The sequence below is a fragment of the Stegostoma tigrinum genome, chromosome 13 (assembly GCF_030684315.1).
Source record: "Stegostoma tigrinum isolate sSteTig4 chromosome 13, sSteTig4.hap1, whole genome shotgun sequence".
In the NCBI taxonomy this organism is placed as follows: Eukaryota; Metazoa; Chordata; class Chondrichthyes; order Orectolobiformes; family Stegostomatidae; genus Stegostoma; species Stegostoma tigrinum.
The window spans coordinates 12,326,788-12,342,657 of NC_081366.1; the positions used below are offsets into that span (position 1 = coordinate 12,326,788).

The window sequence follows — 15,870 nt, forward strand, 5'->3', positions numbered from 1 at the left end:
ATGCACAAAGTCGCATTCATTCATCGCCTCTGTGCTCACTCACTTGCAGGAGTCCAAGCTTGAAATTCTCAATCTCATGTTTGAATCCTCACATAGCCTCACCTTTCTCCATCTCTGGCACCTCCTTTAGCCCTGCTACTCTGAGACAACTGTGACCCTCCAATTCTGGTCTCTTATACACATCCCAGGCTTTAGTCAGTCCAGCAATGATGCCAGTGTCTTCAGATGTCTACATCCTAAGCTCTGGAATTCTCTCCTTATGTCTCTCATCTCTACCTTTTTTGCCTCCATTAAGGCACTCCTTAAAACCAACGGTCTCTAACAAAGATTTGATGGCCTGACTCAGTATCTGTGGCTCAGTAGTAAAACCTTGTTTCATAGTGAGTTCAGTGAAGCCTGGAAATAATTTGTTACTTTAAGAAGCTACACAAAGACAAGTTGTTGTTGACTGAGTGTATCGAAACTGTTCCACCAAGACAAAAATGGCAGCCATTTTCTGCACGGCAAGATGCCACAGACAATGACTTAAGACTTCAACACAAGATCCAAGTGAGGTACTGAGGGAGTGCAGCACTGTCGCTGGGAGGGAGGCAGCGCTGTTGCTGGGTAGTGGGGGGGGCAGCACTGGGCCTGGCGCTGGGCAGGGCGACAGCACTGTGGCTGAGCTGGGGGGAGGAGGGTGCAGCACTGTCCTTGTGCAGGGAGGGGGCAGCACTGTCCCTGTGTGGGGGAGGGGGGGAGCAGCACTATCCCTGAGTAGGGTGACAACACTTGGCCTGGCGCTGGGCAGGGATGCAGCACTGTGCCTGAGCTGGGGAGAGGAGGGCACAGCTCTGTCCCTGGGCAGGGGGGTGCAGCAGCACTGTCCCTGGGAAACAGGGAGGGGGAGGGGTAGCACTGTCCCTAGGAGGCAAGGAGGGGGCGGCAGCACTGTCCCTGGGCGGGAGGGGGGTGCAGCACTGTCTGTGGGAAACGGGAAGGGGGAGGGTCAGCACTGTCCCTAGGAGACGGGGAGAGGGTCAGCACTGTCCCTGGGCGGGGGGGCTATACTGTCAGGCGGACAGTACTAAAGCCATGCTGCATTGTTGGATCTACTATCTTTTAGGTGTTACTGCCGTTCTCAGCCTTAAGAGATGGATGTCACAGATCTCATGGCCAGTGTTTGAATCTGAGCAGAGAAGATCTCCCTCATGTCCAGAGACAATATATATTCCTCAACTAACATCTCTAACTGATCACTGTGTTTTACTATCACTACTCATTGTATACAATTTGGGCACCTTTCCTATGTGTACAATTATTGAGCATTTTCAGATATCCTGAAGTTGTGATCAGCCATGTGTAAATGTAAGACTTAGATTTTCCTGGGAAGGTGATTGTGGACCTTCTGGAATACTGGAAGGGGGTTTGATGCAGATTGAGTGGTCTATTTCTGAGGGCACTTAACAATCAAACACATTGCTTTGGGTCTGGAGTCACACGTAGACCAGAGCAAGTAAAGGTTTCTTTAAAGGCTAGTTGTGAACCAGTTTGATTGTTTTACAATCCAACAGCTTCACATTCCCATTTACTTACACAATTTGTTTTGTACTTCTATATTTAATTTTTCTTAATTTACGCAGTGGATTAAAATTCTCAAACAGCCGAGACAAGATTTGAACTCAGATCCTGCAGATAACACAAATGCTGTGGTTCTGTAATCATAAGCAGTGGGTTAGCTATTAGCCATGTATTTGTACAGCACTGAGGCGTGGGGCTAAATTGGATCACTCTTTGAAAACAGCCAGCACAGGCTTGATGGGCCAAGTGTCCTGTATGACTCTGAAATAGGCATAAACCACAATTGAAGAAATCTGCACATTGTTAGAAGTCAGAAATTTGACATGCCCATAAGCTCCCTCACCAACTTCTACAGATGTACCATTGAAAATACACTGTCTGGGTGTATAACAGCCTGGTACGGCAACTGCTCTGCCCAGGACTGTAAGAAACTACAGAAGGTGGTGCGCACAGCCTAGACCATCAGGGAAGCCAACCTCCCATCCAGGGACTCCGTTTACACGGCTCACTGCCGCAGAAAGGGGACCAATATCATCAAAGACCCTGGTAATGACCTCTTACAACCTCTTCGGTCAGGCAGAAGATACAGAAGCCTGAGCGCACACACAAGCAGGTTCAGGAACGGCTTCTTCCCAGCCTGACAAACGGGCTCTAGCCTCAAATAATGTAACCTGTACGCCTCTCAGTCTTTTTGATCTGTACATCCATTGCTTCCTGTGACCTGCCTGTGCCGCTCATAAACAAAGCTTTACACTGTATTTCAATACATGAGACAATAAAATCAATCAATCAATCAATCAACAGTCAGACGGAAACTTTAAAAGCTTACTACCTTACTGGAGGATTCTAGAACATTCTGGAACCACTGCTGTCCTGACTGACAAGCGTCAATCTCAGTCTTGCTGATGAGGGTGAAGTATTCCTGTAGCTTCTCGTATATATCCCCATCCAGGTTCTGAAAAAGAATTGGGCAGCAAAGTGACCAATCTTTAACACTGATGCTGGGGCCATTCAAAGAGTGATTTTCAGAAGCATTTCCTCACACAAAGGGTCACAGAAATCTGGAATTCTCTCCCAGCTGAGCAGTGGATGCTGGAATTCCAGTCTCGGCCCAGGGACGGGAGAGTTGCAGTTTTCGGAACATACGGTGGTGAGATGTGTTTTAGTAGAAACTACCCACACAAAGAGGTAAAGTAGGTAGAATAGTCTCCAGGAGGAGTTCAACCCTAAATTTCCCAGGGGAAATAAATGCCCCAAACTAAACAACACAGCATCCACATGTTTACAGTCATGGGTATCTCACGAAATTTCAGATTGGAGCAGAAATTCACCAAAGATCCACAGACAGGAGCATCCAAACCCACAAACACTTCCATCTAGAAGGACAAGGGCAGTAGATATATGGGAACACCACAACCTTCAAGTTCCCCTCCAGACCACTGACTCGGAAACATACCGGTGTTCCTTCACTGTCGCTGGGTCAAAATCCTGCAATTTCCTCCCTAACGGCACTGTGAGTCAAGCTGCAACAGGCAGGCTGCAGCGTCTCAAGAAGACAGCTCGCTACCAGCCAGTGACGCCCACATCCCACAAATGAATAAATAAAAAAGTGTCACAGTATCATCAAATCGTGAATCTCAGTTGACAAAAGGTTTGCTCACATGACCCAGAGGGCATCACATTTAACATCAAACAGTATGTGACAAGCATCCCTGCAACACAGGGTTCACAATGTCCAAGAAAACCCTTAACAACTGATAATCACAGCTCCAGAGTAGAAAGTGCACTTATTGACTGTGGCCTCATTCACAAGGAGGAAGGTGTGAATCTACACCAACTGTCTCAAGAGCACCCCATCCAGATCCAAACCCCCTACCCTATCCCTGTAACCCCACATTTCCCATGACCAACCCACCTAGCCTGCACATCCCTGGACACTCTGGGTCATTTAGCACGGCCAATCAACCCTGACCCGCACATCTTTAGACTGTGTCGGAGGAAACCAGAGCACCCGGAAGAAACCCATGCAGACATGGGGAGAATGTGCAAACTCCACACAGACGGTCGCCCAAGGGTGGAATCGAACCCAGCTCGCTGTGAGGTAGCACAAAGCCACCGTGCTGCCCAATTTCGTTCAAACAGTTAGGAAGGTTGAAATCCTAACACAGCATTACACTGAAGAAAGATAGTAAGCCCTTAATGCCTTTAAACACCCAGGGTCCTTATTCATAAGAGTCGCTGAGAGCTAGCATGCAGGCGCAGCAAGCCATTGGCATATCACACGAGCGTTTGCGTACAGGACTAAATAAAGATGTCTTGCTTCAACTACATTGAGCCTTTGGTTAGGCTGCACCTGAATTATTTGGAACTGTTTTGGTTCCCTTGCCTGATAAAGAACACACTTGGCATGGAAAGAGAGAAGCTGAGGTTCACCAGACTAATTCCCAGGAAAGCAGGGCTCTCCTTTGGGGAATGATTGAGGAGACTGGGTCCGTATTGTCTTGAATTTAGAAAAAAATTAAGGGTGATATTCATTGGTGTTTACAAAATTCTTAAACTGCACTAAGGGTGGATACAGAAACGGTGTTGGGTGGATGTTAACAAAGGAAGTCTAAAACCAGGAGATATAGTCTCAGAATAAAAGGAAAACTATTTAGGACTAAGGTGAAAGTTTCTTCACTCAAAGTTGTGAAGCTTTGTAATTTTCTACTCAGGAGGGTAGTGGGAATTCAGTCAATGTTGAAGATAGAAATTGTTGAATTTCTAGATACAAGTGGCATCAAAGAAGTGGGGAATGACAGAGGAAGTAGCCTTTAGGTTCGATGATCAGCGTATGTAGAATCACAGAACAAGGCTCAAGGCCCTACTCCTGCTCCTAATTTCCTTTATTCATCTGCTATTTCATCCAGGTTTTTGACCCAACTATGTCAATGTTTTTCTTGTGCGCCCCTTGACTTCTAACATTCTTGGAATCAAATTCAACCAAATCTCCACAAACCCACGCTGGAGATCATGCTGAGTTCTACTCATCCCCCGCACTGCTGTCCTCACCGACTTACATTTGCCAGATGGGGAGCCACATCTCCATTTTAAAATTCTCATCCTAGTTTACAACTGTTTCTGTGGCCTCACACATCCCAACTGCTTGAACCTCCCCCCATCCCACAATCCTCTGTGCCCTCTGCTCTCCTCCAACTCTGGCCTCTTGCACACCACCAACTTTAATTGCTCCACCAGCGAAGGCTGTTCACAAGCTCTGGGAACCTCTCCAATCTGCTGAAACATTCCCTCCTTCTGTGACTGCCCATAATACTTTCTTATTGACCAAATTTATGACCATCTGTCCAAATATCTCACAGTGTTTGATATGATATAATGGTCTGTTAATGGTTACTGTGTGTTTTAAGTTTTTCTTTTACTTTCAAGGGATGTGGGCATCACTGGCTAGGCCAGCATTTATCATCACTCATAGATGATTATTGCCCAATCGGCTTTAAAAAAAGCCCTGGATTTGTGCCTAAAGTACTGTAAACTTGCAGACCATGGACCAAGTGGGATTAGAACAGGTAGCTCGTCTATTCAACAGGCCCAGGCATTGATAGGCCACTTTCTGTGCTAAAACATTCTACGTTTCTGTCAGTGAATTGAATCATTGTGGATCTGAAAGGCAGGCTGGGTAAAGATGGCAAATTTCCTTCCTCAAAAGACATTTGCGATCAATTGATGATCATTTCATGGTCACCATTACTGAGACAAGTTTTCATTTCCAGGTTTATTAAGTGGATTTGAATACCACAAGTTGCCCCGGTAAGATTTGAAACCATGTCTCCACAACATCAAATAAAAGCCGAACGAACTATGGGTGTCGTAAATCAGAAACAAAAGCAGAAATTGCTGGGAAAGCTCAGCAGGTCTGGCTGCATCTGTGAAAAGAAATCAGAGTTAGCGTTTGGGGTCCGGTGACACTTCCTCAGAAGCATTATCTCTGATTAGGCTTCACGATGCTGCCAGACCTGCTAAGCATTTCCAGCAACTTCTTTTTATGTCTCTGGAGCATTAAGCTGGCCATCTGAATTAACGGCACCTTCTCCCATTGAGATGATTTACAAGTTGTTGTTTAATGGTGAGAGTAGCTAGTGAGGAGAATAAGCAGCAGTTAGAGCTGCCTGATAAGTCCAGTGGCCTGTTTTATGGTGTGTGTTCCACACAAACTTGTGTAAACTTGAGATTACAAAGCTGCTTGTGAACTCCTGTACCTTCATCACAACGGGCAGGTCAGTTTGGAGGTAATGGTCCTGGTGTGCCATGACTGCAGCAAGCGAGAGAAGGTACTCGTTCCTAGCTTCTGTGACCCGATGGTTGCACTCGGACAATCTGGCAGAGAGCTTTAATGCAAAACACACATGGTCAGGCAGCAGCTGGGCTGTTGTGATCTTGTACTGTAGCAAGGACACCAAGGTCGTGGGAGAGAAACCGATGAGCAGGTCTACTGGAACGGTGGCAAGGACGAGGGATCTCAATTATGGGGAGACTTCTAAAGCTGAGTTTGAGCTCTTTGAAGTGGAGAGGGTTGGCATAAGGTTTTGGAGTGGTGTTCATTATTAGGAAGGATTTTGATAGAGTAAATGAGAAGCCAGTGGCAGGAGAGTCAATAACTGGGATCCAGAATACAGTGTGGAGCTGGAGGAACACAGCAGGCCAGGCAGCGTTAGAGGTGGGAGAAAGTTAACGTTTCAGGTCTGGACCCTTTCCCAACCCAAAATGTCAGCTTTCCTGCTCCTCTGATGCTGCCTGGCCTGCTGTGTTATCTCTGTGTTATCTCTGACTCCAACATCAGCAGTTCCTACTATAGCCAGAATAAAGTGATTGGTGAAAGAATAACAGCAAAATGAACTATTACTTAACTGGTGAAAAATTGCAGCATGCTGCTATGCAGAAGGACCTGGGTGTCCTTGTGCATGAATCACAAAAAGTTGGTTTGCAGGTACAGCAGGTAATTAAGAAGGCAAATGGAATATAGTCCCTCATTGCTAAAAAGATTGAGTTTAAAAACAGAGAGGTTATGTTGCAGCTGTATAGGGTGCTGGTAAGGCCACAGCTGGAGTACTGTGTACAGTTTTGGTCTCCTTACTTGAGAAAGGATGTTACTGGCACTAGACGGGGCATGGAGGAAGTTCACTAGGATGGTTCCAGAGTTGACAGGGTTGGCTTATGAGGAGAGATGAAGTAGACTGAGACTGTATTCATTGCAATTTAAAAGAATCTTACGGAAACATATAAAATTATGAAGGACATAGATAGGATAGAAGCAGGGAGGCTGTTTTATGGTGTGTGTTCCACACAAACCTGTGTAAACTTGAGATTACAAAGCAGCTTGTGAACCCCTGTGCCTTCATCACAACGGGTAGGTTAGTTTGGAGGTAATGGTCCTGGTGTGCCATGGCTGCAGCAAGCCTCAAAATTAGGAGGAGCTGATTTAGGTTGGAGTTGAGGAGGAACTTCTTCACCCAAATGGGTTGTGAATCATTTGGAGTTCCCTGCCCAGAGGAGCAGTTGAGGCTGCCTCATTAAATGTTTTTAAGGCAAAGATAGATAGATTTTTGAACAGTAAAGGGATTAAGAGTTACGGCGAGCGGGGAAGTGGAATTGAGCCCACAAAAAGATCAGTCATGATCTTATTAAATGGCAGAGGAAGCTCGACAGGCCAGGTGGCCTACTCCTGCTCCTATTTCTTATATTCTTATCAAAGAAGCAAAAGGTTCAAGAAGGGATTATTTATTGCACAGATGCAGCGAATTGTGATCTGAAATGTGTTGCATAAAAGGGCAGTGGGAGCAGATTCAACAGGAATTTCCCAAAATCAATTGAATAAATATTCAAGGGGGAGAAAACTTCCATAGGGAAAGAGTTCAGAAGCAGTACTATAAGCGTGACCTGTTCTTGTGCCATGTCATTTTATATTTTGCACTCCTACCTTCGCACTCAGCTTCTGTAGACTGGTTTTTGAATGAAATATTCCAAATTCGCTCTTTTTTGACCTAAAAAGGACAAGGTAGAAACACCCTGTCAATTTATTATTAGCCCAGAGTACCAAGCTTGAGATTCTGTTGCACAAACATGAGTCATCATGTTTGTTATACAACTTGAAAATTTCCTCTCGCAGTCAACTTGAAACTTAGCAAAACTCATTTGGGAATCAATACTACTCAAACCCCACCCCCAACAACCCCTCCAGAGTGGGTGTAACTTGTTTTGGCTCAGAACACAAGGTGAGAAGTTGATATCGTGCACACAACCAGACTCCAAACATTACTCAAAAAAGTCTTTCAGTCTGAAGTCATTGCGTTTGAGACTGGAGCTGATCTCTTCCTGAAGTGTCCCCACAAGATGACCTTGCACGAGCTGTCAATCAAATTCCAATTCAGTCATGATGCAATTCTGCCCCACACTGACATCTCCAACAGCATGGTAGATGTGGAGAATGAGGTGAACGTTTGCAGGATAATTACTGCAGTATTTCTGTCTCTTTGTGTTGGACTCAATACAGTGAGAATCAGTGTCTGCGGAACAGGTACCCCAGTGCGTGTGTGTGTGTGAAAGAGAGAGAGACCCCATACCCCAGTGAGGGTCCATGTGTGTGTGTGGCCTCTTACCCCAGTACGAGTCTCTGTGTGTGTGTGTGTGTGTGTGTGTGTGTGTGTGTGTGTGTGTGTGTGTGTGTGTGTGTGTGTGTGTGTGTGTGTGTGTGTGTGTGTGAGAGAGAGAGAGAGAGTGAGTGAGTGAGTGAGTGAGTGAGAGTGAGAGAGAGACCCCGTACCCCTGTGAGGTCGTGTGTGTGTGAGTGGGATCCTGTACCCCAGTGAGGGTCAGTGTGTGTGTGTGTGTGTGTGTGTGTGTGTGTGTGTGTGTGTGTGTGTGTGTGTGTGTGTGTGTGTGTGTGTGTGTGACCCCATACCCCACTGAGGTTCAGTGTGTGGGGGGGGGAACCCCGTGCCCCAGTGAGAGTCAGAGTGGAAAAAAGACAAAGTTGCTGGAAAAACAGCAGGTCTGGCAGCATCTGTGGAAGAGAAAAAAAAGAGTTAACGTTTCAGGTCCAGTGATCCTTCCTCAGAACTGCCCAGTGAGGGTCAGTGTGCGTGTGGGACACCATACCCCAGTGAGGGTCCAGTCTGAGGGACCTGCATGTAATGGAGAAACTGTCATATTTGTTGGGTATGAATTGGTGAAGGAAAGCTATAGGAACTGAAATATAACTGAAACTGGAACTACTCTTCAGAACATCTGGTCTCCCACTTTCCCCGACCCTGGGGACTTTCAGCCAGTTTCACTCCACGGTGAGTTCCTTACTTGGCATCTGCCTCAGCTGCTTTCTCCCGGGTGATCTCAGCAATCCTCTGCATCTGCCAGTACTTCTTCTTCGCTTTATTCACCTCTTTCACCGCCTCCGTCAGCTCCGACTGGATCCTAAGCAGCTGCTCTGAACACTGCCAAATAAACCACACATACAGCCGGGGCTCAGTCCAGTGAGATTGGGAGAGGTCATGGGCCTGTATCTTGTCAATGCCTGTGATTAGAAAAAAGAGGTTATTGACTTGCTCGCTAAACTGGCTTATTCTCGTTCAGTCATTTCGTCACCATGCTAGGCAACATCATGAGGTGAGGCATTCGATGAAATGATATTGCTCTGCTCTGCTGGAATTATACTGTCTGGTCTGATATCGAGAGTTGTATCATTTCTGGTTTTGTTCTGCGTGGGTTTGTAATGGACTATGCAGATCAAAACCAGAAATGACACTACTCACCATAACGGACCAGGCAGTATAAATTCCGAGCAGAGTAGAACATCATCGCTTCATCAGAGGCATCACTGATGATGATAACCGAGCACGGTGAGGAACCATCTAACAAGAGCAAGCCAGCTCAGCGAGCAAGTCAATAACCTCATCCACAACCCGAGCTACAGATCTCTGCTAAAACTTTAAATTAGAAAAAGACTCATGCACAGAGAGGAGAGAGGTGCAGTTGGGATTTCTGGACATGAGGACAATTCATTCCCAATACATTAGACTAGGGTTGAGGATACTGCATTGATACATGCAGTCCAGAAAAGAGAGATGTGAACTAATTTGGGGGTTCATGTAAGGACTCATGTAAGGAGAAGCAAGCAAAGCTCTTCATGATGAGGACAATTTCTGAAGGGTGTTCGGAGAAAAAGGAAGTCCTGTGGATCAATGCATAATTAAACTAAAAGGGACTGAATTCTAAAAGTGAATAGATGTGAATAGCTCAGGCATGCTAAGGAGGTGTTTGTTTCAGAAGACCAGACCAGTTAAACCAAGAAAATTGGCTTGAGATGAGTGAGATAGGCGTTTGTAGATATGCACCTTGTCAGTGTTACTCTACGCAGGGATCCCCAGGTACAACAGGAGTGCCAGTGAAAGCAGCTTGAGGGCCAATTACATCGATTGGGCAAAATAGCTCCTATGTGCTAGTGTCAGTGTTGTAAAGACTGTGAGATTGCACATAATGTCATATCTGTGTGCCAACTGATGCAGATACTTGTAATTTATTGCTGGGTATTTGTGTGGTCTTCACTATTTTACGAAGATGTCACCTTTGAGTGAAATATTAGTCACGGGTTTAAGGTGAGAGGGAAAAGGTTTAAAAAGGACCTGAAGGGTAACATTTTCATACAGAGGGTGGTACAAGTATGGAATGAGCTGCCAGAGGAAGTGGTAGAGGCTGGTACAATTACAACATTTAAAAGTCATCAGGATGGGTAGATGAATAGGAAGGGTTTAGAGGAACATTGGCAAAATGCTGGAAAATGGGACTAACTCACGCTGTAAGTTCTATGACTATATAAATACATTTGGCTATGGATACATGCTTGATTGTCCATTGACTTTGGGCCAGGTCGTTCAACTAAGTCAGATTTTGTCCATTGCTTTCTTTCATTGGAATTATGGGAATCATTTCTCTTTGGGCTGTTGGTCTCATTGGGATTACAATGTGCTCGTCCTCTTTGTGTTTGAGAGTCAAGGAATTTCTGTTTGTTGGTAATCACACTTACAGTGGTTTGATGACATAACGTATCTATGTAAACAGAAATGGGAAAATCGCTCAGCAGTAGAGCAGTACAGCTCTGGAATCAAAGTGAAACAGTGGGATTGGTTTGTGATTGATACTTATCTGTAAGAGAGAGAATGGGGCAGTAAGATTAATTTGGCACTCATACAAGCCCAAAGGCAAAGACTGGGGCAGTGGAATTAGTTTAAGATTGATGCAGAGAGAGTAAACATTTGTTTTTTTTCTGGGATTCATGCAGGGCTGTGGGATGAAAATGAAACAGTGCGATTAGTTTTGGGATTGATACACTACTATAGAAACAGAGTAGTTTCATCTGGGATTAATCCAGGGCTGTGGGAGAGAATGGAGCAGTGGGACTAATTTTAAATTGATACAGGACTATGGAGAACGTGGGGATTAGTTTGGGATTCATTTGGGGCAATGGAGAAAGAGTAGGAACGTAGGATTGATTTGAGATTGATAGATGGCTAAGAAGTCAGAGTGGGGCAATGGGATTAGTTGGGATAGATACATGGATATAGAGAGAAGATGGATCAGTTCAAATAGTAGCTCTTGAGGTACGAGGGTCAATTGCTGTATAAATGGAGATGGGTCAATAACCGTCTTCCTCTCATTCAGGCTGCCAGCTACAGACGGGGTTCAATAACACCTCATCCTACACACCCAAACATAAATCCCCTGCGTCAATAATAGCCATATGCAGCTCAGAGCAGAATGAGACAGAAACCTCATCTAGGCTGGGGCGCAAACATCTCACCTTCTTCAATCTCAGCTCCTTGGCCGAGCGCACAGTCTTCGCTGCCTCCACATTGACTGTTCGGTGATTCTCTGCCGCCACAACATGTGCCAGGCCGAGCTGGGCCGTCGCTTCAATGGTGGAACGCCAGATCGCTGAGGTGGTCCTAGAAAATAGGCGGAACACAGCAACAGGCCGTTCAGCCCCTTGCAGCAACAGGAGGAGGCCATTCAGCCCTTTCTATTCTTGAATTAGATCATGGCCGATCCCTCCTGTATTCTACCCACCTCCCTCAGCAGTGTCCACTTGCCCCAGTGGGGCTGTAGAGAGGCCAACTCTCAGTATCAGGGACCTACCTGCCCTGCACAGTTCCCAGTCAGATCGCTAAACCAGTCCAGCTAACCTGGTAGTTAGAAAAATGAGATTACCACTAATAAATCCAAAAGAAACGCATGAGAAATATCATTTCACAGACAGAAAATTGAACTTGCTCCAACAGGGTGTTTAAGGAGAGTAGATACAGTTGAGGAAGTAAGGAAGGGTCAAAAAAATACACTGCTGAGTGAAGAATGGGGGTAGATGGAGACACATGCGAAGACTACCCAACGACAGAGAATAGACTCCCTACAGTGTGGAAACAGGCCATTTGGCCCTACAAGTGCACACCACCCCTCTGAAGAGCATCCCACCCAGACCCATTCCCCTACCTCTGTACTTCCCATGTCTAACCCACCTAACATACACAGCCCTGGGCACTATGGGCAACTTCCCATGGCCAATCCACCTACCCCACACCATCTTTGGACAGTGAGAGGAAACCGGAGCACCCAGAGGAAACCCACGCAGACACAGGGAGAATGTGCAAACTCGACACAGACAGTCGCCCGAGGTTCGAATTGAACCTGGGCTCTGGTGCTAACCAGAGAGCCACCGTGCTAATGTGGACCAAATTCCCTGTTTCTGGGCTATAGGGATCACAAAAAAGACCTACACATGCTGGAAACAATGGTAAAAGCAAAATATACTGAACATTAAGCTTGGGGCAGAGGGGTGGTCCTCAATGGGATGGTTACGGTATTGGAGAAACTGCTCCAGCCAATCCAATAGCCCAGGGCTCTCAGGTTAATTTCAAAAATGACACAAACAAAAGGTAGGAGGGTAGAGAAAGCCACACCTGGATCACTATGAGAGAGAGTTCTGCACTGGAGAGTTTAGAATCGGTCACAAAGAATGTTTTGACCTTCACACCTGGTCACATACCTGCGGCCCAGCTCAGTAGGACCCTAAATGTGATTGGTGTAAGTTAGCTAACACTTTGTCAATGAGTGTCAGAAAATATTACGGTGACACTGTTTCACGAACGCAAACGTGGTGCTGAAAACACAGCCGTGGAATTCTTCCTGTCCCTGAGAATAGTTCAGAGGTCATGGATTCAGGCTGTACCACCTGGACGCAAAAAAGCAAATGAGAACAATTACCTCATCCCACTGTGGGTAACCACTATCCCACCGACCCAAAACAACATGCAGTGGCATTGTAGGGCATCCGAAGGTGGGAGGGTGAGACTGAGGGGTATTGGGAGAAGGTGAGAAGGTGAGATTGAGGGACATGGGAGGTGGTGAGAGGGTGGGATTGAGGGATATCAGAGGAGGTGGGGGGGTGAAACTGATTGAGGGACATCGAGAGGAGGTGGGTGCAAGTGAGAGGGGTGAATATGGATGCGAGGGATATCAGGTGAGTTTAAGTGTCAGGGATATAGGGAGAAGGTGATGGATGACAGTAGACGATTGTGAGAAAAGATTTTTGCAAATTTTGTTGGTGGCCTACTCTCCACTACAAGAAAGAACATGTTATGGTCATGAGGCTAGAATTATGAAAAGAAAGGAAGGGAAATTCAATTCAATAGAGAGGTACTGTTCAAATGCAGAATACACATTTCGGAAGGAGAGTTGAAACATGTTAGGAAGTGCTGGAAAATGCAAACACACTGGGTGTCTAGTGTTATGTGGAGTTAACTGAGGGCAGCTTTGAGGTATTAGGCCTTTAGTGGCTTGTTGCTTTTTATCTAATGTGAGAACTCACTGCAGGTTACTGTTAAGACAAAAAGAACATGGCTCCTTGTCTAAGCTGCAGTGTGGCAGAACTATGTAACCGACACTCTGTACCACTGCAGAATCTGATAAGCCATGAAGAACAGAGACAGGATCTGAGAGTGTTTGACAGTTGAGGTTTTGTATTTTGTATCTTGTGGAGACACAAACAGCTTTTCTTTGTTGAGTAGCTGCAAGGAGGATTTGGAAGCTGACTGTTAAATCCATTGAACCAGGTCATGAAAACTCCTTCCATAACCAACAGACCTCGATTGGGACTTTTTATTCTTCTTTCCTGGGATGTGAGGGTCAAAAGCCAGAGAGTTTCATCACCAGCCCCTCATTGGTTTGAGAGCCCACATCTTCTGATTCAGAGACAGGAATGTTCTCCGCTGAGTCACAAAATCTCCTCACAGTCTGAGATTACTGAACTATCCCATTGACTTTCATCGGAAAATAACATACACTGCAGCCAAACATCTGGACAACGTGATGAGCAAGAAACAGCTGCTGCTTCAAACTTCTCCATGGGTCATTGAACAGCAAATCCAGGGAAGCATTCTGAGTGAAGTACTGAGGGAGTGCTGCGCTGTCAGAGGGTCAGTACTGAGGGCGTGCCACACTGTCAAAGGGTCAGTACTGAGATGTGTCGCACTGTCAGAGGGTCAGTGCTGAGGGAGCGCCACACTGTCAGAGGGTCAGTACTGAGGGAGTGCTGCACTGTCAGAGGGTCAGTACTGAGCGAGTGCCACACTGTCAGAGGGTCAGTACTGAGGGAGCGCCGCACTGTCAGAGGGTCAGTACTGAGGGAGTGCAGCACTGTCAGGGGGTCAGTACTGAGGGAGCGTCGCACTGTCAGAGGGTCAGTACTGAGGGAGTGCCGCACTGTCAGAGGGTCAGTGCTGAGGGAGTGCCGCACTGTCAGAGGGTCTGTACTGAGGGAGTGCCGCACTGTCAGAGGGTCAGTACTGAGGGAGTGCCGCACTATCAGAGGGTCAGTACTGAGGGAGTGCCGCACTGTCAGAGGGGCAGCACTGAGGGAGTGCTGCACTGTCAGAGGGTCAGTACTGAGGGAGTGCTGCACTGTCAGAGGGTCAGTACTGAGGGAGTGCCGCACTGTCAGAGGGTCAGTACTGAGGGAGTGCTGCACTGTCAGAGGGTCAGTACTGAGGGAGTGCTGCACTGTCACAGGGTCAGTACTGAGGGAGTGCCGCACTGTCAGAGGGTCAGTACTGAGGGAGTGCCGCACTGTCAGAGGGTCAGTACTGAGCGAGTGCCACATGTCAGAGGGGCAGCACTTAGGGAGTGCCTGACTGTTGGAGACGCAGTGTACTCAGGGAACACTGCACTCTTGGAGGGCCTAGCTTTCAGATCCCACATTCTCCCTACGGTCTTGGGCCAATGTATATCCTTCATATAACATCATTAAAACATGTGATCTGTTTGCCCTCTCGCTGTTTGTGGTAGCTTGCTGTGTACCTTTGCACACGTCATAAAAGTCTATAGTGTTGGCTGTAAGTTCTTTCAGACATCCTGAGATTAGGTGTCATTTCAATTCAAGTTTTCATTTAAAAATGTGTTCAGGGTTTTTATTTGTTCTGTGAATAGGTGAGATGGTTGGCCTTTGTTGGCTATCCCTATCTGCCCATTGAGAAGGTAGGTTTTGGCCACATTCTGTTTTGTGAAGTAATCTCACAGTGTCACTGAGGAGGAAGGTCAGAATAAAACAATCATTGACATCAAAATCCTGCCCCCAGCATTGCAGCAAGACCGGATCGATCACAGGAATCCTGGAAGGAAGAGGATTCCCTCAATTCCTGACTCAAGCCCTTACCTGTTGTCACTCATATCCGGCTTTCCACGATTCCAGTCTTTCTTCAAGAACTGTCCAGCCAATCTCTGTAATGCCTGAAAGAAAGAGTTTTGCATCAAAAGCAGGGTCAGAAAGGTCTGACCAGTAATTGAATCCTGTCCTGGTATAAACATAAATCCTAATGTCAAGTTAGAGAACAATCAAGAAAAGTCAACTCTCAGAGATGACAGTTCGAAGACACTATCCCAGCTTAACCGACCCAGCTGGTAACACCAGATCCCGGAGTCCACTGATAACTGAACTAAAGGTTTACCTCCACACTCCACCCTCTCACAAACTCGACCCTCGTTTCATCAAAACACAAAGACAGCTTGCACCTATTTTATCCAAACTTGTGTGCTCTCTATCCTAACTTGCATCGAGACCAACTTAACCATCAGCTCTGTGTTCACTGGCTTACATTGGTTTCTAGTTTGGCAGTGCCTCAATGTTAAAATTTCATCCTGGTTATCAAATTCCTCCAAACCTGCCCCTCACTATTGCAGTACTTTCTTCCAATCCCCCAACCCTCTGTGATAACT

General features: G+C 46.3%; 1 protein-coding gene across 1 annotated transcript in view; it reads right to left on the reverse strand.

The window, feature by feature from the left end:
* The window catches only part of LOC125458421 (F-BAR and double SH3 domains protein 2-like), a 63,770-nt gene that overhangs the window by 20,274 nt on the left and 27,626 nt on the right, over positions 1 to 15,870 (reverse strand). The window contains exons 4-9 of the mRNA XM_059650573.1: positions 15,311 to 15,384; positions 11,408 to 11,552; positions 8,908 to 9,044; positions 7,535 to 7,598; positions 5,817 to 5,945; positions 2,393 to 2,515 (exon numbers count right to left, since the gene is read on the reverse strand). Coding sequence (XP_059506556.1) covers positions 2,393 to 2,515; positions 5,817 to 5,945; positions 7,535 to 7,598; positions 8,908 to 9,044; positions 11,408 to 11,552; positions 15,311 to 15,384 — 672 coding nt within the window. The remainder of the gene's footprint in view (positions 1 to 2,392; positions 2,516 to 5,816; positions 5,946 to 7,534; positions 7,599 to 8,907; positions 9,045 to 11,407; positions 11,553 to 15,310; positions 15,385 to 15,870) is intronic.